This window comes from Trichomonas vaginalis, chromosome II, assembly GCF_026262505.1.
Source record: "Trichomonas vaginalis G3 chromosome II, whole genome shotgun sequence".
NCBI classification, from domain to species: domain Eukaryota; phylum Parabasalia; order Trichomonadida; family Trichomonadidae; genus Trichomonas; species Trichomonas vaginalis.
This window is the reverse complement of record NC_067204.1, coordinates 24,780,546-24,801,713: the sequence shown is the minus strand read 5'-3', so window position 1 is coordinate 24,801,713 and position 21,168 is coordinate 24,780,546. Positions and strand designations below refer to the sequence as shown.

Genomic DNA, 21,168 nt, shown 5'->3' with positions numbered 1-21,168 from the left:
AACTAATATTATCAACATTAGAAACCTTTAAGTGAAAAAGTGCAAATCCTAAGTCATTATTTACACACAATAAATAATCAATTTTTAGAACTATTACAACGTTAACAGGGTCATCAAGCTTTTCAGATATGAAGAAAGGCATGTTTTCATTAATTATGAGTGGATGTTCATAATTATTACCACAATACCATTGATAATATTCAATGTTGTTTTGAAAATGAGTTAGAACCCAACAAATGACTTCAGAATTATTTAATAGCCTGCATTGCTGAAATGGAATTCGTTCAACTTCCTCACGACTTGGAAAGTTTGAATATAAATTTAAATCCATAAACTTTTAATGAAATGAGAGTCACTTTTTTGATTTTTATTTATTTGTTGTAAGTTCCAATTAAAAATTGTAAAATGAGAGCTTAAACAAAACTAAAATGCACTTTCAAAAACATCGTATTTTTCAAAGCTTTATTTTAGAAGATTTACAAGAGATACAAAGCAACGAGTTAAAATGATAGAATTCCAATTTTTTTTGCAAAATTATTGATTTGAAATTCAATACTGCGCTAATTTTATTGAATAGTTTACAATTCACAAATTTTTATTAAACATTGTCGAGTTATATTATATATAATGGAATTCTAAAAAGCACGTCAAACATTTAGCCGATAGTCATGTCATTAAGGATTCACTCCAACGATATGTAAACTTCATAAAACAGAGTTCATAAGTTTATCAAAATTTTGGTTTGAAAGCATTCATGGTAATATAGTAATATAGTTATGCTATTTCATAAAGTATTTGTTTAGTCTTCGATAGATAATATTAAGCAGATGCTTCCAAAAAGTATATTTTCAAAAAGATACGATGACGATTAAAAGTTGAAAACGATTGAAAAATTGAATACTCTGTATCGTTTGAGTGAACCATTAACAGTGCCAAAGATTATCAAGTTTATTCCAAGTATTATAAAATTGTAATAAATGTCATTGTGAAAATAATAAAATTGTAAGATTTTCTGACAATTCTTAAATCAAATCTCAATGTAAAGATGATTGAAATAAAAAATATATCTAATTTCATAAAATGAAAATGACGATACTTGGATTATGCAGATCTGATAATTTTTCACCGTTGAGAGTTATCAAAATATTAAAAAAAATTGAGAGCATAAAATTGGATTACGCAAAATCTTCAGAAATTTTGAATTTAAAAAATTGAGTAAATTAGGGAAATCATTTTTCTTGATGTTCGCGATATTACATGCGCTTGCAGCATCTGTTGATTACACTGATATCTTCTATCAGCAGTACGACGAAATAATTTCGAGCAAACCTATCAACTTACCATACTATGATGACAACGGTAAAGCAGAAATCACGATAACACCTTCACAAGATGTACGTTATTATAACGTCACATGCCGAGAGAGAAATATCAAAATCACATCTCAATACATGAGTATTGTCAAAGTTACAGGAAACTACAACAAGATAACAGTCTCAGGACCTGCAATTGTCCAGATTGAAGGAGACTACAACACAGTCAAAAATACTGTTCAAATAGGTTATTCCCTTTCTCATCCCCTCATCAGGATAAACGGAACCGATAACGAAGTTGAAGCTTCCTGGGAAGGAAGAGCTTTAATTGATTACAAATTCTTGTTCATCATCTTCATCAGCGGATGGAATAACAAGTTACCAAGCACGGGCAACAGTGACTTGTATTTAGATCCTGTCAGAATAAATTCTACTAAAACTACAATAGCAGACATTGCAAACATCGGAAACGTGAACTTCACAAAGCTCATCGAAAACAACAGTATCGCTTACAAGATGGAATTCAGAGCAGGAGATTCATACAAGCACGACGATCCTGTAAGGAAATTCTATCTGTGTGTTGTCTTGCCAGCATCAATTGGTGTCATCGTTATAATCGCTCTCTTAATCTCATTCGTAGTTTATTGCATCCACACGAAGAGGAAAGAAAACCAGAGCTCAGGAGTTGAATATGACAAAGTCTAAAACAACAATATTTTCAAAATCTGAATGTTATAAAATTCTATTCTAATAACTATTATTATTTTTTATATACTTTTTTACATATCAGATGAGTCCGTGTATCTATTACAATTTGTAACAAATATCACATAATACTCAGATCAGATCTTATTTATTTTATTTACCCATAAGCTCTTACAATGCACCATTGTTTTTAGTTAATTGTAATATTTATTTCATTCTCCAAAAATAACTTCCTCTAATCATACATTCACATTAGAATTTATGTAATTATATATAAAGAGCAAAATACTGAAATTATACAAAATTATTGATTTATGATTGTACATCATATCATATATAAAGAGAAAAATACTGATTTATTATGACATGGTGGAAAATTAAGGACTTTTAAATCCCCATAGTACCCCATTAATGATTAAATTTCATTTCAAAAATGCATAGATTAAGTATTGATTACGCAAGTATTATGAAATTTAACACATGTATAATATAAATATGTGATTTAAAATGTGTTGGATTTTCCGTACGTTTTGCTCAACACTCACTTTTTTATTTTAAACATCTCAATTGAAAAAATTGAAATAACATATTGTACGTTTAAGAATTATTATGGATTCTTGTTCTCAATCATCCATGTCTTCCGGATGGAGTGCATCCTCTGGAAGTCATACAAAAGGCGATTTGCTTCAGATACAACAAATGAAGCTTCAGAATCAGCATTTGATGCAGCTTAATGCTCAACTTCAAGCTAATATTGATAACCTCAACAAGCAATTAGCTCAGGCTCTCACTACAGCTGCAAAGGTTGATCCTCTCCATCAACAGAACTGTGAACTTAAGTCTCAGATTCGCGAACTTACAGCTAAATCTGAGAAGCAGGCTAAAGCCCTCGAGAAGGAAATCGAATCACTTAATACTAAGATTGATACAGAGCGTGAAAAAGCAGAAGTTTTCTCCAATGCTACAAATTCATCAATGAAGAAGAACACAGAAGAGCGTCAGAACCTTGTTTCCGAGGTTGCACGTCTCACTGCAGAACTCAAGTCCACACAGGACCAGCTTCACACTATCACAGATCGTGCAAACAAATTGACCAAGCAAAGAGCTAAGCTTGATCAGAAGAATAAGGAGCTAACAACAACAATTGGTGCTGCTAATGATAAACTCGCAGAAACATGCCAGGCTAATGAAGAGTTCGATACAAGACTCAAGGAAGCCTTAGCTGAGATTGATCAGTTGAATGAAGAGCTTGCCAACATGACTGCTCATGCTTCAGATTCTGATCAGCAGCTTGCTCTTGCAAATGCTAAGAACCAGAATCTTGAGGAAACACTTCAGACAATTCAGGAGCAGCTTCAGCTCAAGACAGACGAGCTTACACAAGTTAGTGATGAAAGAAATCAGCTCTATGAAGACAACCAGAAACTTAACGGACAGGTTTCAAATTCTGAAGAACAGATCCAACAGTTAACAGCTGAAAAAGAAACATTAACACAGAAAGTCAAAAAGCTCTCAGCTTTAACTCCAGCTAGCTTCGGTGATGTTGTTAATTTCAACGAACTCGCATTACCATTTAATGATGAGATCGTTGAGAGAATCAAGAAGATCTTCTCTTACGACCACTTCCAGCCAACCCACAAAGTTCAGTTATTGATCAATGAACTTTCCAAGGATTTGACTTCATTCGAGTCTAAGACACAAAACGCCACACAAGAGCAAGAAAAGCTTGATGGTGAGTACAAGAAGCTTGAAGCTCGTGCTCAAAAGCTTGAAGAACTCCTTTCATCTCTCCTTACACAGTGGAAGAACTTGGAGTTCACCCAAGAAAAGATCAACACAGCTGCATTTGCTATTGAAGACAAGGCATTCCTTGATCTCATTGGCAGCAATGGCGCAAATTGCGATTGTATCAATAAATGCGCAGAATTACTTGGCCCAATGTTCGGTCAGTTCGATCTTTTCTCAGAGGATGCTGTTGAAAGACGTCAACAAATTGTCAACGAAGTTTGCCAGAGTGATAAAGAACTCGGCTCTCTTCTTGCTGCTATATTCCTTATCAACACACGTCTTCAAGAGCAAATCCACTCTGCTCAAGAAGCACTTGTTCACAAGAATGAATTCATGAAGCATTTGGAAGCATGTGGCGTCAACGAAATTGGAGAGATCACAGCTGCATTTGATGATTTGATCGAAAAGATCGAACACTTAAAGATGACACGCAAGGAAATCCACAAGTCTCTTCGTGATGCTCGCAATGAAATCAATGAGAAGAATCAACAACAAGAGCAGCTTAAGGCTGAATTAAACACTGCCAATACAGAGCTTCAAACATTGCAAGCTGAAAACGCTCAGCTCAAATCTGATCTCAACAAACTTACAGTTGAACAAACAAAGCATGAGCAAGAGTCAGAAGTTGCCAAGAAGAACGTCGAAGAACTTGAAAATCTCAAGAAGAAGAACAAACAATTACAGGAAGCCATCACAGAAGCCAATGAGGAGAACCTCACATTAAAGAAGGCTATTGATGACATCAACTGCAATCATCAGCAGCATGTTGTTGAAGAGAAGAAAGCTGAAAGCGAATCAAGAACAAACGAAGCACTTGCTGCTAAGGACCAGGAAATCAAGCAGCTTCAACAGAAGCTTGAAAAGACAAAGAAGAAGGCTCGCACAATGATCAAGGATATGAAGACCCAACACGAGTCTGAAATGAATGCAATGGCTACTGAATTAGAAAACCAAAAGGCTGCACTCACAGAATCTCTTCAGGAAATGACAGATAAGGCTCATAAGGCCAAATCAGAGTCAAAGAAGGTTATGGATCAGAGTGCTGAGAATGAAAAGAAGGCCAAAGCACTTGAAATCGAGAAAGTCAAGCTTCAGAAGACAATCAAGGATCTTGAATCAAAGATCAACAATATTCTTGAGCAAACAACCAAACAACAAGCCACAGATAAGAAGAACTATCAAGCTCAGTTGTTAGTTGCTAAGCAAGATTCACAGAAGGAAGTTAATGACATCAAGAATAAACTCACAAAAGAAAAGAAGGAATTTGTTGATCATGTCAAGCGCTGCCTTGGTTCAATTTATGGAATCAGCGATTTCAGCATTGATGATGACTCTATTGATCAACTCTTTGAACGTGCCCGTAAGGATGTCGAAAAACTCAAGTTCTTCCAGGCTGAAGCTACCAAATTCTAAATTTGTCGTCCTTTTTTGAAGCGCTTGTTAATTCTGTGTGAAATTAAACATTTATTATATTTTTTAAAGAAAATCATGTCATTTTTCTATAGTGCTAATAACTATTAGCCAGCTATGTATCATATGAGTGGATAGCGTTTTCAAATTATTTTTTGAATTTCAATTTTCTTTTCAAAACATGTCTATACATGATATCTGAAAGAAATACAATATTTAATTTTCACTATTACAAGCTGGTAAATCATTAGAGACAAACATTTGGAATTTCAAATTGCCATCAAGAGAGCATCTATCATGTTACTCTATTTATATCCTGAAATGACACTATTAATCCAGAGAATTGGCCGGCTTCTTTTAATTTCAGTAAATTTGGAGAGAAAAAAATCATGAACCCATATAATCTTAAAAAACACCCTCGAGGAATGCCCGATGCACCAGGACCCAATGAACCAGGATATTTTCAACCAGTGTAAGACAGAAATTGGAGCTACGACTGGTATCCTCCTCAAGCTCGCTTAGAAGCACAAAGTTGAGCTTACATACACACATATGCTCTCATCTGTGCGAAGGAGAGCAATCACCGCAATGAATGTCTGAAGCCAGCTGCTAAGTAAAACTAAATTTTATTAGTTGTAATATACAGGCCTTTATTTTAATAAAAGGCAAGGAGAATCAAATTACAACAAATTTACAAAAGAAAAGTTGAATTATGCTAAAAATACCAAATGATCCAGTTGTACTAGGTCATGACATATAAGTGTTAAGTGAAATTATCTTCAATGATTTCATTTTGAGATGTCATTCTTTTTTTGATTTCACTTTTTTGAAGAAAATTTGTTCAATACTTGCTTAGGATTTATTCTATCTAATTTCTGAATTTAGTTTTTCATTGAAAAATTTGACATTGAGCAATGGCGAAGAGAAACAGTACGTTTTTGATGTGGTACGGGATTGTTATTGCAATTCTGGTAGTAGTAATTATAGTTGCTATTATTGCTGTTCATTTTCATACAATGAAAACGTCGCCTCCGGCCAAACCAAGAATTAAAAAGGAGAAACATCATAGTGATGAAGAACTACATGATCTTGAAAATGCCACTGATAATCATCAGCATCATGATTGAAATTTCCACTTGCTTTTTCATTCAAATTATAAATTTATTGTTTCTTAGTTTTTCAATGACGAACCATCCGTGTTTTTATAATACATCTATTTCTCTTTACGATTTATATAGTTTTACAAGAAATTCGATTTTTTCCCCCAGATAAAACTTGTAAATTATACATTTATTCATCCTTTAGATGAGAGTTTGGATAATTATTTCACTTTCATATTAGAAATATAAATATATATATTTTCATTAACTGATATTAATTGCAAGTCAGTCATTTATTCCTTTGTCATTATAGATTGCTATATTAAAATGCAAAACTGACTGATGCTTGATTAAATGAAATATCTCCCTATAAATTTTTTTATAATAATCACTATTCATAATCATATAACGCTTTCCAAACTCATATCAGATAGTTATCATGGAACAGAATTCAACAATTTCATAAGTATTACAAACTTCCTGTTTGATAAAGGATATTGGATTAAATTAGATATATCTGATGATTTCTGAGAAATAAAATACAAAAATCTTGATAATAGTATAGAAAACACAATCTGCAGAGCAATTATGGATAGTGACAAAGAATGATTTATCATATTCATGGAGATGGATTTAATAAAAATCAAAAACTTAAAAGCAGCTTATGTAGTTACAATGGAAACATTGATTGCATCAAGTTATTAAGATCTTTCCTTTTTGGAAGGAAATCCAGAGATCATGAGTGAATTTTTCAAATACCAAACACAATATTAATAGTACATGAAGTACCCAATTGTTATTTCACAAAAATTGATTTGGTTACAATAGCAATGATTGAGTATAACAAAGAGATCCAATCAATTGTAATTATTTACCTATATTATCAAAATCTTGAATAATCTTTCGTTTATTTCGATCAAACTAATTTTGTGGGCAGCATTCTGCAGAATATTTCCTTTCATTTGGTGCAAATATCAATTTAAGGATACCCTTACATTGCGTAGTTAGAAAGAGAATATGATATTGTCATGATTGCTAAAGTTTTAGGCTCCAGAAATGAATATACATCAAACTGAAACAATTGATAAATTGAATGAACTTTTGAGAGGTTCTCAAATAAAAAAAATTATCTAATTTTTTACAATATTACTATTATTTTATCCACATATGTATATATAGTAATTTGAGAAAACTTTTAGGAAAAAATAAGTTTAATAAAAATCTGAATTTTACTTGTTGTGGGATTGTTATTAATTGACACTCCAGACGTATTACTAATAGTTATGCGTATGCAATTAAAGTATTTCTGATGGACAAAATGTGAGATTTATATCAGATAATTCATTTCTACTATTAAGTTATTCATTTATGAGTTTGCACTTATTCGCACTAAATAAATAACTATTAAAAATTGTTTTAATTAATTGACACCATATAATAGAGTGAATTTTGTTTGATCAAACAACAATAGATGATAGATATAAAGCCAAGAAACTTGCTATTAATATGCTCTACTTGCTATTTCAATGTAAGTATGATATTTTCTAAATGTTTCGTTCAGATAACTTAGATATATTAGTCAAAATTTGAAATTTTAATAGCACATATATTAAAAATAATTATTATTCATAAAAGATTAATGAAATAGTAAAAAAAATCAATCAATTATAAAAATACAACATTTAGAAGAATTCTTATTATCCTTCAAAAAAGTCAGTATTTCTGCTGTAATTTTCTACAACATTGTAGTTATTGCACTTTGTCTATGGATTTGTATATATGTTATATATAAATTATATATCTAAACTGCCCATAAGTGCAATTTTTATATAAATTGTTTATTTCTTTAACAATTTCATATGAAATATGCTTTTTTAAGCGTATCAAAGCTGTGTTCTTAATGTGCATGGATATATCAAGAAAAATGTCGAAAAAAATTGTGAATTCACAAATTCACTGAATTTTCACCGTTTTTTGAATTTTGCTACAGCACTAATATTAAATAATACTAAAATCTTCTGTCTTTGTAAAAGAATAAATTCTGACAAAAAGTGCTCGTTTAAATTTAATGATCATCTGTATGACTAAGTGGTAAAAGTGTTTTGACCAAAAAAGGGTTACATGCTTAGTCTATTTTTCTGACAGGATACTCTAGATTTACATGATCTCTATTTCATATCTCCGTTTTTAGATTCTTCGACAGATTTTATGATAGAAAACCAAGATTAACAAATTTCCGGCATGTTAATGAAGAAATCTGCAGCTACCCTCAATATTATTTCAATAATCAGTATCGTTTCTCTTACAATTTATTTTTTTCTCAATAATTTAACAAGAAATAACAATACACACTTGGTTTTACGTATAAAAGCTAAGTGTCGAACTTAATCAACTTTACTTACTTAGCAAATGAATATTTTTGTGGTTGCGAGTTCTGAATGCTGAAGTTTTAGATTTCTCTATAAATGATATCATTGCACTTACAATGTTGTTCCAGCCTATCGCATAAATCATAGAAAATCCAAAAAAAATAATATAAAGAAAATTCATGTCATGAAGTTCAAAAAATACCATGTAACATTAAAATTTGTTATGCATAATACATTTTAGCTATTATTGATTTTTTTTAATTTTCGAGAAATTGAATGGTGAGTCCGATAGAGAAATTTTTAAAAATCCTAGTGCCTCATAGAAGTAATTTCCCTCGTCTCCCATACTTCCAAATGTATGCATATGACATAAACTTTTATGCATTACACAAGTGGCCAATAATATCTATAGAGTAAAAAATTAGAAATTTAATTTTTTTATATGATAGTTATATTTCAGATTTGCGAGCGTAACTTTTTTCTCCATGGCATACTTGTTTTAAGAGCAAATGATCAAAATCGTCCTTCAATTATTGAAGGAGCTGATATCTTTTGAAAATTGAATTGAAAGGGTATTCAATTTTCAAATTTCCTCTCAATTTTGGAAACATATCAACTCTATGAATTAACAATTATGTGCCTTCACAGTTTATCAGTCATATAAGGTGCTTATAAAGAAAAAAGTTACGCTCGCAAAATATGTTTTTATATAGATTTCACATAAAATAATTATGTAATTTCTAAAAAGAATATTTTTGTTCTTGAATATTAAAGTGTATTGTAGTTTAAAAAGTTTTAAATATGTTGCTAAAATTTCAGGTTTATAGCTCATGTCTAGCATGACTTCTTTGTATGCGCAAAAAATCTGACACGTAAGGGTATCCTTAAAAAAAATAATGGAGAAACAGCACTTCCTATTGCAGCAGATAATATAACAAAAGAAAAAGTCAAACATTTTATTTCAATTATTTGAATAAGACAGGTACATATATCTCTTTACACAAACATTATCTTCTTTAATTCATAATGAGATACAGAATTGTTTATTTCATATAACGCACAAATTGATGAAAGAGATCATGAAAAAGCAACACCTCTAATATAATGATCAAATAAAGATCGATGAAATTATGTATAAATTCGCTATTTTTTACAAATCTTTAAATATAATTCCAGAAAAATCAAAAATATCAGCATGCAAATAATCAGAATTTGTTGTAGATGCTTGAGTTTGAATCAATTTAAATGATACAAATTTATCTTGTGTATTAATTTTATATTTACGAATTTCACCTGGGCGTAAAGCATCTGAATTTACAGTATGAATAACTTTTGTTTCTCCATTAATAGTAGTACCTTCAACAATCCATGTTTGAAGTTGACCGCATGAAGTTCCGGCAGGCGAAGATCTGACAATATATTCAGTGGGCTGAATTTCATATTTCGGTTTCAATTTCCACTGAATCCAAGAATTAGGAATATTGGCAGTCTCAAACACATGATTATTGTACAATGCATTTATAATTTCAATTGATCCAAAAACTACCGTGGATGCAGACATTTCAACATTTCCACTATGGAAATAATTATTTACTTTGTGACTTTCATTGACAGAATTTCTTCCCCTCTTTATTGAATCAAAAAGTAAATTTACAAAATTCTGGTAGTTATTTACAGTAATTAAACTTTTGATTTCATTAAAAACTTTTTCGCTACAAAGTTCGAAATAAATGACATCGAACAAGGGAGAGAAACATTGATCTTCTTTAACGAGAGAAATTACGAAATCAGCGACAGAATCCTCGTTGTTTATTTGAAGCTCTTTATTATTTAGTATCTTTTTAACAATTTCGATTCCAAGCTTTTTAGAAATTGCTTTAAGGTGATCTGCATTAATTTCATGAAAGTGCGATGATATAAATTCGATACATTCTGATACTTTTTCATTAGATGAAATATCAAAATAAAATTCAAGTGTTTCAATGCAATTTTCTTTATCTAATTTAATTTCATCCATAATTTGGCTTTTATACCAATCAATTAGTTCTTTTATCTCTAGTGCAATTCCAATATGATAAAGATCTTTCATAACTGTTTCGTCACATTCGATTTCGGTTTTATTATACTGAAGTACATCTTTTAAAATCTTATATGTATCTTGGGATTTGATTTCAGTGGTTATATCTATTTTATTAATGTCGTTATTTAAAAGATATTGTGAGTAGAGAAATTGAGAAATTGCAACTGCAAAAGATTTTGTAAGTATGATAACGATGTTGTTAATGGTTAAAGTAACTTTTTCGAGAGCTTGATAATTATTAATCCTTTGAAGAGTTTGATTGTTTAGTTGAATCAATACCGTTGAAAAAAAAAACTGGAAAGTTGTGTAAATCATTGAAAAATATAAGCATAGTGTTTACCAATCAACAAAAAAATCCATAAATGTAAGTTCCTCCCTAACTCAGTTGGTTAGAGTGTCAGACTGTTAATCTGGAAGTCGTGTGTTCGATCCACACGGGAGGAGATTTTTTTCTTTTCCATATCAATAAGAATTTTTTACAACTTTCGAAAATTAACATTTTCACTGCATCAACAAGTGGAGTTCATTAGTGTTGGAGGACTTTATTTGATTTCTTTCGGAGAGAGGATGATTTTTCATTGCAATGATTCAATTAATTTTAGAATTTGAATCAATTTGTGGTTTGTTTCCAAAAACCTGGGAACATTTACTAACTTCTTCTTTTTATGATAAACATATGATCTTTTCTTGCAGAATTCGCTTCTTTATATTGAATATTGTGATTTAAAGCTTGGTTAATTGCTTGTTGTCCGTATAATAGGAATCAATTGAGAATAGGACTAATCTACTAGATTCAGAAGGAAATGCTTTTTTTTCATGAAATTTGAATATGTTTTGAAGACGTTTTCTTTTTTTCTTCTCTTTTTGTAATGAATTGAGTAAGTACATACTACAATTTAGAAACTCCTTCCCGTAAACGCTGTATATAGTAACTCATTTGCGATATCAAAATCTAATTTCGATAGATAATGTGAATGAACAATAGTTAAACAAATATATCTATCTAGTGAACTATAAATTACGGACTGTTTGACTTCTCTGTAGATTTCCTTGATCAATTCGTCTTGATCGCATTGGCGTGCCTCCAACATAAGGATCCTGCACTTAAGCAGTGCCCTATTTGCGCAAGCGATCATATAATGTACTGTTTATTTTTAAACTAATGAAGTTATCCTCTCCTACTTATGTTAACTTCTGATTTTTCGAATTAAACTACTTAAGCCCATCTGACTTTAATTCAAATTTTTGACAACTGGCGTGAAGCGTCATTGATAATTAACCTTAAACATCTGAATTGAAGGCCATGACCTAGGGGCGTAAGTGCACCATTAAGAGATCTTGTAATATCCGAGGATTTCGACGAAAAATTTGGTAAACTTATGGACTTTAGTTAATGGAGTTTACGTATCGTTTGAGTGAACTCTTAATGGTATGACTATCGGCTAAATGTTTGGCGTGTTTTTTCAGAATTTTGTTATATATAATATTAATCGACAATGTTTAATAAATTTTGTGAATTATAAACTATTCAATAAAATTAACACAGTATTGAATTTCAAATCAAAAATTTTAGCAAAATTTTTGGCATTTTATCATTTGAATTTGTTGCTTTGTTTCTCTTGCAAATCTTCTAAAATAAAGCTTTGAAAAAAAATACGATGTTTTTGAAAGCGCATTTTAGTTTTGTTTAAGCTCTCATTTTACAATTTTTAATTGGAACTTACTACAAATAAATAAAAATCAAAAAAGTGACTCTCATTTCATTAAAAGTTCATGGATTTAAATTTCTATTCAAACTTTCCAAGTCGTGAGGAAGTTGAACGAATTCCATTTCAGCAATGCAGGCTATTAAATAATTCTGAAGTCATTTGTTGGGTTCTAACTCATTTCCAAAACAACATTCGATATTATCAATGGTATTGTGGTGCTAGTCCTCAATTTCCGCTCATAATTAATGAAAACATGCCTTTCTTCATATCTGAAAAGCTTGATGACCCTGTTAACGTTGTAATAGTTCTAAAAATTGAACATCTGTCGTATCAATATCGTGATTTAGGATTTGTACTTTTTCATTTAAAGGTTTCTAATGTTGATAATATTAGTTCTATGCTCAAGATATTTTCGACAAATGAAATTCCGAATTGCACTCAAACTTATGATTTCAAACTTATCACACACCATGCTTGTTGTAGTTTTCAAACGTTTAATATATTATTTACTTTACCAAACAAAGATGTGTACTCAGTTTTCGCTTATGGAACGTCTTGGAATGACGTTCATCCAGGTGATAAAATGTTTTATAGTTTCAAGCCTATCAACGCAAAAACAGATTACTATGACACTGTATCGCTCTTATCTTACGGAGAAGATAACTCAGAAATCATTCGAAATTATGAAGCTCAATCAGTTTTTCATAATCCACCATTCTGGTAAAATTAGATCGCGACTTGAAGGGCTTAAAGAATTGGATTTTACAGAAATTCAATGCGTTAACTAAGTCATTCACTTCCCGCAAGAACTATCATTCTTTAAAAGAAAATTAATACGTTATAAATTTTGAATAAAACTTTTTTTACCATGAAAATGACAATAAGTGTTTCAACTCTCACCATCATATCTAAGCTAAACTTGTTTCAATGATTAGTGCTAATCTATAGAGGAGTTTAATAATGCAGTTGTACATATATATCACCTCATAATTTTCTGGATAATTAGATCAAATTTCCCTGAATTCTTCAATATCTACATATTTATATATTGAATAATGCATATAAATATATAGAAAAAGATAGGTATTGATTTTTGTTATTGATATTTGATATTTTGTGTAAATAATATTTCTTTATTAAGGAATATCAACTCTACAAAGTTTGATCATAATCATATATTTTCTCAAAATAGCACTAAATGTAGATAATTAATGTTTGTTATTAAGAATTTTGAATAATATAAAATTATTTATAGATGAAAGCATTTTCAATAAGTTAAAAATATTATATTAGCAAGATTGAGCATTATTTCACTAAAGATTTAATAAAATTGCAAATATATGTAGGTTCAAAAACTCTATGAATTCATATTAAAAATTCAATTTATTTATACAAACAAATAAAAACATAAAATTTAATAGTCTTGAGTATCAATGTTACTCAATGATTGTGAAGAATCGATACTCCTAAATGGCTTTGACTCGCCTTCATTTACTGAGAGAGGCAAACTGAAGAAGTTGTTATCAGACAACAAATCAAACAAGTGTTCAAAGAAAGGAGAGTTTTCCAAAGTAGATCTCGAGCCAACGAAAATCAACTTAGTTTTCGCTCTTGTGATTGCAACATTCATTCTCTGCCAGTCAGAAGCATGTGCTCCAGGAGATTTCTTCTCATTCGATTTAACAGTTGATATAATGATACATTCCTTGTCTCGTCCTTGGTATTTATCAACTGTGTCAACTTCAATCGAGCTTGCAATTTCACTTGGATTTCCTGCCATGTGTGGGAAATATTTAGAACAACAAGAAATCTGTGCTTGAAGAGCTTTCCTTATGAATATAACTTGTGCTCTGTAAGGAGTGATGACACCGATCGATTCTGTACTTATTCCTGCAAGTATCATTGCAGAAACAATCATAGAAACAACAGAGCCTTCTCCAACATTGTTTTTAGATGACATATTCTTTCCTTCTCGCATAGGAACAGAATCTGTATCAACAAACAAAACACTTGGATCTGGTTTCAATATCCTTGATATCCATTCTTTTGAGTATTCGGAGAACTCGTTCAATATTGATATATTAGGGAAATATATCTTATTCTTTGTGCTAGATCTGAAACCACAATGGCATTTAAATATGATCATGCATTGTTCTGGTTTTCGTATAATTGAATCAGGCGAAAACACAGATCTAACTTGTTCAGAAATATATTCCAATCTTCCGATTCTCACGTAATTGACACCTCGATCTATTAATTTGCAACAGAGATTGTCAACAGTTGCGTGAGTATATGAACAAATCAAAACTTTTTGGTTGTTTTTCTCAAACGATTCAACTAAAAGTGTCAATGTTGTTGCTTTTCCAGTTCCTGGCATTCCTAACAACAATATGTAATCCTGTGCACAAAGGGCAAACTGGAGATTTGTTTTCAATGATGAAATTTCGATGATTTTCACAACATTTGTTATGTTCTGTCAGCCCAATCATTAAGTTTCATCTGCTTCTTGTATCAGTGTTGTAACTTTCCCATAGATCCAAAAAAATGTCTCTTTCGAACGTTGTCATCTTTTACTTGGCCATTATATGAAGCAATTAATTGAAGTTATTAAAATTCTGTTATTATAAAGAAGAAGTGAAATATAGATATAGAAATGATGCTCTCTTTAAGGATATAGATATAATAAAATGACTAATTTCGTAGTGAAATGATCTATAATTACTGTAGATTGAAAACGTATCTAAAGCGTACAACTCATTCTTTTCCTTTTCATTACAGAATCAGCAATTCCTTCATTATTTAATCATTTCGATAGATAATTGCTTCTAAAACTATATGTGTAGATATCGGAGAATGCATTAAAATGTTAGATTCTTTCTATATTGGTAATTCTGCACCAATAATGTTTTCCAAGCTATTTTTGTCTGTTTCTTCATTTGATTCAAGTTTCACAGAAAGGATACTCAAGATTGAAAGCGGAATTAGGTTCATCAAGGCGAAGAAAAATGATGAATATCCCCATAAAATGTAGAAATATGTTGATTTAAATATAGGAAAATTATCATAAAATTGATTATAATGAAAATCAAAGTAAAATTGAGACTGCCAATATTTTGAAGCGTAAAGCATGAGCTGGAGAATATATAGAATGAGAGGAATAGGCATGAAAAATAATGTAATGATGAGCTTCTTTCTTCTTTCTGGTTCAAGAAATTCTTTGACATTTGAAAAGATAAAAGTTATCGAAAGAGAAACAAAACTTATGATGTATATCGCACAAATTCGAATTGATAAAGCATATCTGACATGAAAAATTTGGAGCAAGGCCATAAATAGCTTGCTATTGTAAGAAATAAAATAATTAATGTAAACTAAAAAAGACAGAATTCCAAAGGCAACAATTAATAATAGTGTAAAATAATAAATAATTTTTGATCCTTTGATTTGAAAAATGGTTAATACTTTTGCAATTTCGGAGAAATACAATGCGAAACAAAAAGTTTGAAGAAATCGTATTGTAGCACCAAGTACAAAAATGTATGAGAAAGCAAAATTTACAAAGAGATGCGTAATTGAACAGTACATTATCGAATATATAAGATTATTAATGAGCGTTATTAGGCAAAAAATAGTGCTCTTATCTCTGTTTTTGCAACGAAATAAATTTGCTTGTCTTAAACTGATAACTAGAACATATGAATAAGGAAATGAAACTAGAATAGAGAAAATAAAATAAATGTAGCTTAAAGGAAAGTTACAGTCTGGAAAATTCGAAAAGACGCATCTTGAATTTAAGGTACCTGATATTAATACTGATTTTCCTAGTTGACTCATTTTATCTCCTGAAAAGAACAGAAAAAAATAATTAATTTGAGAGTTTCTGATACAACTTTTTCTGAATACTTTCAAATCTATAATTTCATTTTCAAGATCTTAATCAAGTAAATATTAAAAAATGAAATTCTCAAATATGATTGCATTCAATTTTTTTTTGACATTTTAAGAATTCCATGTCATTTTATCGGTTAAATCACCAACCACAACTTGAACAATGATTAATGGATAAAATTCAGAAAAAGGAGATTAAAATCCTCATATTTTTAACCTTATTTCTTTCTTTAGTTATATGGTTTGTTTTTTAGATTTTTGATATCTTTACAATGAACTATTGATAGAGTAACAGAAAAAACAATCTGAAAAACTTAATTCATTTAAAATGGGAATCATTTTCGTGTTTTATGTTACTTTCTATGAAGGTTCCGAATTTATAAAGACCGAATTTGCTAAATATTACTTTCTATGAAGGTTACAAATTTAAGAAATGATATGATGACATATCACAGGTTAGAAAGAAAAAAATAAAATTTAAAACAGTTATATTTGGTTTTTTATTCAATAGTATCAAGTTTTGCAATAAGATCATCCATATTAAAGTTATCTGGAGCTTTATGTTCCTTTAAGTTCTGAATTGCGCAAATCAAGTTTGGAACCAATTCTTTATCAGCTTTTTCTACTCTAGAATATACAACATCAGCAATTTTTTGTACCCAATCACCTTCAGCACACAAAGCAGCTGTTTCCACAGCGATTCCTGTTCCATCTTTAGCCATTTGTAACAATTGTTCACCAAATTTATTTTCATCAATTTTAATTCCTTTCTTTTTCATTTCGAGAACACAATTTGCAGCTGCAGCCCTGAACACAGATTTCTGTCTACTGCATTGTTTAATTACTGTATCAATGAGTTTTTGAGGTATTTCAGGCAATCCATTTAATGACAATGTTATGCAATCAATTAATTTTTCCTTAGATGTATATAATCTTCCATCCAAAGTATCACTTATTTCCAACAAAATTGGCAAAATTTTGTTTTTAGAATCATTGTTCATAACCATGAAAACTTTCTTCAAAGCCTTTGCTCCTGCAGGTTTCATCATCAAGTTTCCATTGATGCCTTTATCAATCAAAAACCTGCAGAATCTAATTGGATCGGAATTAACTTCCACTCTCAAAACAATCTCTTCTTTAAGAACTCTCACGAATTCTTTCAAAGAGTTTTCCAAACAAGAAGCCAGCAAAATCAAAGGAGTTATTGATTGCCTGAGATGTTGAGGATCATAAGTACACATCATTTCAATTATTTTCGCAACTAAATCAGGTCTTTCTTTGTTGACAAACAAATCAACCAATAAATCATCATAGCAATAATTATCATCGTAATAGATGCACATACAACTCAACGCGTGTTGCATGAATGATGTCATTATCGGAATGACTTGTTCATGTTTTTCTTCACTGCAGGACAAGAAAATTTGGTTCAAATTCTCTTCCAATCTCTGGCAAATTGCTGTTTTGTTTGGAGATCGAACACATGAATCCAGGCAATAATAAATAACATATCTCACTGTTTCCATTGTTGATGATTGCTGGTACATCTCCATTAACATATCAAAGAACTCATTCAATGCTAATTCACTGCATTTGAAGATAGTTCTTTGCATGTTTGCCCATGAATCACTTGCCAACATTTTCGGAATGTCAATGAAAGTATTTTGAGAAGAAATGGCGTGGAACAAACATTCAAAGACAGCTAATGCTTCGCTCTTTGTTGTAATGTTTTTGGAGAGTTGGCTGCACCATTTCATTGACAAAACAGTTAAATGCATCAATTGGGAATCAACGGATTTGATGATTAAATCCAATAATTGTTTTGTTACTTTGTCAGGAAGATTCGTGCCTAACTTTGTAACTAATTTATCTAATACATCACTGGCTAATATTTGGAATTCTGCTACAGGACCATATGCAATTCTCAATAAAATTTTTGTCACTTTTTCAAAGAAAAATTGAGATTGTTCAACTGACATTCTTGAAATAACGTCTTTCAAACAACCGATGTTTGTTTGCTGTTCCTTCCAATCATTTGCCTCTGGGTTCATTGAGTTGATGACGGATTCGAGTGACAACAGTTTGCCTCCGTCTGTGGCCCAGTTGTACAACTTTCGGAATGATTTCGCTCTGTCTTCATCAGGATTAAATGATTCGATGTAAAATAGAGCGGCCAAACGTTCTTTGTCTTCAGGCTTAACGGATTCTTTAGGAATGTTTATGCCTGTGAAGATAAGAAACTCGTTTTCAATCATGCCTGTCATAATGTTCAGAAAAGTGTTAAGTTTGTTATTTGAGAACTTTACAATGGCAGAAATTGTTTGAGATCTTGGCAAACCTGTCAAAGATTGAGGGTTTAGATCGATATCGCTTGGTTTGTTTCTTCCGTGGAATGCGTCATCGAAAATCTTCTTTTGTTCCTCTGTTTGTAATTTTGAATACAAAAGTGGCAAACCTAAAATTCCGGCGGTTCTGACAACTCCATTTTCAGCGCCAGAACAGAACAACAAAGAACGAGTTACATACCAAAGATTTTCAGGTATCTTGTGGTTAACTAGATAGAGTAAAAATATACTTGAGTTTCTTCTTGATCTCTCTTGTTTCAAGCCGTCATCGATTTTCTTTAAAAAAAATTTTTCATCGTCAATTATTTCGACCAAACTTTTTGCACCGGAAATGATGACTTCAACTCTTTCTGTTGAAATAAGAGGTGGATTAAAGAGACACTCAACAATTCTCATAGATAAGTCTTTGTTGTTCTTCGAGATGACAGATAATATCTCAATACCATATGAATCAATTGAGAATTTCTTGAATAAAATCTCGAAATGTTTTTCATTCAACAAATTTCGTTTCGCCAAAACCATGATTAATCGTTTTGCAAATGCGCTTTGACTTTGATTGTTCAACATGTCAATGCATTCATCAATTGGTTCTCCGAAATGTGCAAGAAATGCAATCTTCTTGCTTCCAGAAAGATAAGTGGTCACTTCACTTTTATCAATATTTGCATTTGACCATTTTAAGAAACCAGAAATTGCTTCGATGATTTCTTGGTCGTTTTCTGATTTCATTACGTCAATGCATTGGTCAACGATATTAGCAGTTAACTCTCCTTGGAATTCGCTGTTTGTTGTGACGTAATAAAGGAAAGCGGAGATGTTTAAAGCAGCGTTTGGACAATTTGAAAATTCTTGGATAATGAAATCAAAAGGTAAAGGAAGAGTGACTTTGCAAGTGGCTGCGAACCTGAAAAGCTCGTTAACGGCTCTTGTACTGTTACTGTTGCAAAGGAAACGCTTCAGATTTGGCATCTGAAGGAGTTCAAAGAATAATTCTGATGTCGAAGGTGGATTAGCTGTTGGATCATCAATTGGTGTTCTAAATCCATCTTTTATGATATGTGTGTATGGATACAACAACAATCTGCAGTCTTCTATCATTGTTCCATCATTAAATAAAACACAAGCGAACAATCTTGGTCTTGGAGCGCTAAATTGGTATAGATTCTTAAGTAATCTGATTGCGCGTTGTCTGTTTCCATCTGTGAGCTGTTCTTCGATAAGTGGTCGGACTAAATCTGAATTAACAAACAGGGAAAACATGTATAATACGGGCATGATCCATGAATTGTCGGCTTCTGAGTTCAATAACATCTTGAAAAACTGTAGGTCGTTCTCAAATTCTGTATGATATTTCTTTAATAATGCTCTTAAACAGGAAGATGCTTGAGGGCTTGTAGTTCTTGTAGCCAAATTCAAAGCTATGTCCTTTGTATGTGGCTGCATCGTGTCGTATATGTCAATTTGCTTCTCAAGTAAAAGAATTCCATCTGTAAATCCGAGATTTGACTTGAGATAGTCGATAGGAAGCTTGTAATCGAGTTGAAGAAGTAATCCGAATGCGCGATGACACTTGATGTTCTCTCCTGATTGAGAAATTCCCATTGCAATTTTTGATATTACTTCGGCATTGAAGTCTTTAGGTGTAACAACCTCGATATCGTTTTCTGTCATAAGTATTGCGTATAATTTCTCATATTTCTTGAATAAATTGATGTTATTTTTGACGAAATTTGGAATAAATTGTCCAGAATTTCCTTGTATGAGTTTAGAATAGCCGCAAGTCTCAACACCTGCGTTTAAAATGACGATAAATTGTTCAGGGTTGATGTATTTGTTGCATTCAATGGCTAATGTGAAAAATTGAGCATCAATTAATTTCGGAACGATCTTTTGAGCATCATAAAGCTTTGTAATTGTTTCTGCACGTTGCTCTGGTGGTATTCTTCCTAGAGCTTGTTTCACAAACAAAGTGGTCACGTTCCGAATTAAAAGATTATTTGTTTCAAGTAGTAAGGACACAATCTTATCAGCTTCTATTTTCAAGTTCGGCTTCTTTTTGATGATAGTAATGAATTCATTTGCACATTTGATTGCTTCACCTTGTTCTTCTTTGTCTGGATTGCTTAAACCATTTAAAACCTTTAAAATGTACTTGTTTATGACTTTTTCAGTATCAGCATCATTCTTACATGCATAAAGAAAGCTGCGAACGTCGTAAAAATCAAACTTTTCCATTTTTGACAGAAAAAATTTTGTAAACAAAAAATTTATTGAATTGAAATCAAATTTTGATCGATTCTCAAAATGAAAATAATCGGAAATTGTTCGAACAAACCCTTCAAATGAAACGAAAACTATTCAACTTTCAAACATTGCAATGTCATCGTTATTATCCTTTTAAAGAAAACCTAAAATCTATACAAAAAACGAAAATTGAAAATATATCTGAAAGGATTTCCAA

The 21,168-nt window shown here is 31.2% G+C and overlaps 5 protein-coding genes and 1 non-coding gene across 6 annotated transcripts, besides 1 other annotated feature; 4 read left to right on the top strand and 2 right to left on the bottom strand.

Annotated features, from left to right (window-relative positions):
- Window positions 1-1,241: 1,241 nt before the first annotated feature.
- On the top strand, window positions 1,242-2,018 carry TVAGG3_0604140 (uncharacterized protein; the record flags this gene model as incomplete). The annotated part of the gene is made up of 1 exon (XM_001308336.1): window positions 1,242-2,018. One exon carries the CDS (start codon window positions 1,242-1,244, stop codon window positions 2,016-2,018), a length of 777 nt encoding a protein of 258 aa, XP_001308337.1.
- A 609-nt stretch (window positions 2,019-2,627) lies between these two features.
- On the top strand, window positions 2,628-5,292 carry TVAGG3_0604130 (biological adhesion protein; the record flags this gene model as incomplete). The annotated part of the gene is made up of 1 exon (XM_001308337.1): window positions 2,628-5,219. The coding sequence occupies one exon, from the start codon at window positions 2,628-2,630 to the stop codon at window positions 5,217-5,219; it is 2,592 nt and encodes an 863-aa protein (XP_001308338.1).
- Window positions 5,293-11,135: 5,843 nt separating this feature from the next.
- TVAGG3_0604120 lies at window positions 11,136-11,209 on the top strand. Its single transcript has one exon. It is a non-coding gene; the product is annotated as a tRNA-Asn (tRNA).
- Window positions 11,210-11,979: 770 nt separating this feature from the next.
- Window positions 11,980-12,092: a mobile genetic element.
- A 446-nt stretch (window positions 12,093-12,538) lies between these two features.
- Window positions 12,539-13,198, top strand: TVAGG3_0604100 (uncharacterized protein; the record flags this gene model as incomplete). The annotated part of the gene is made up of 1 exon (XM_001308338.1): window positions 12,539-13,198. One exon carries the CDS (start codon window positions 12,539-12,541, stop codon window positions 13,196-13,198), a length of 660 nt encoding a protein of 219 aa, XP_001308339.1.
- A 690-nt stretch (window positions 13,199-13,888) lies between these two features.
- Window positions 13,889-14,620, bottom strand: TVAGG3_0604090 (single-stranded DNA-dependent ATPase protein; the record flags this gene model as incomplete). The annotated part of the gene is made up of 1 exon (XM_001308339.1): window positions 13,889-14,620. The coding sequence occupies one exon, from the start codon at window positions 14,618-14,620 to the stop codon at window positions 13,889-13,891; it is 732 nt and encodes a 243-aa protein (XP_001308340.1).
- Window positions 14,621-16,615: 1,995 nt separating this feature from the next.
- Window positions 16,616-20,998, bottom strand: TVAGG3_0604080 (proteasome adapter and scaffold protein ECM29 family; the record flags this gene model as incomplete). The annotated part of the gene is made up of 1 exon (XM_001308340.2): window positions 16,863-20,942. One exon carries the CDS (start codon window positions 20,940-20,942, stop codon window positions 16,863-16,865), a length of 4,080 nt encoding a protein of 1,359 aa, XP_001308341.1.
- Between the last annotated feature and the right edge of the window lie 170 nt (window positions 20,999-21,168).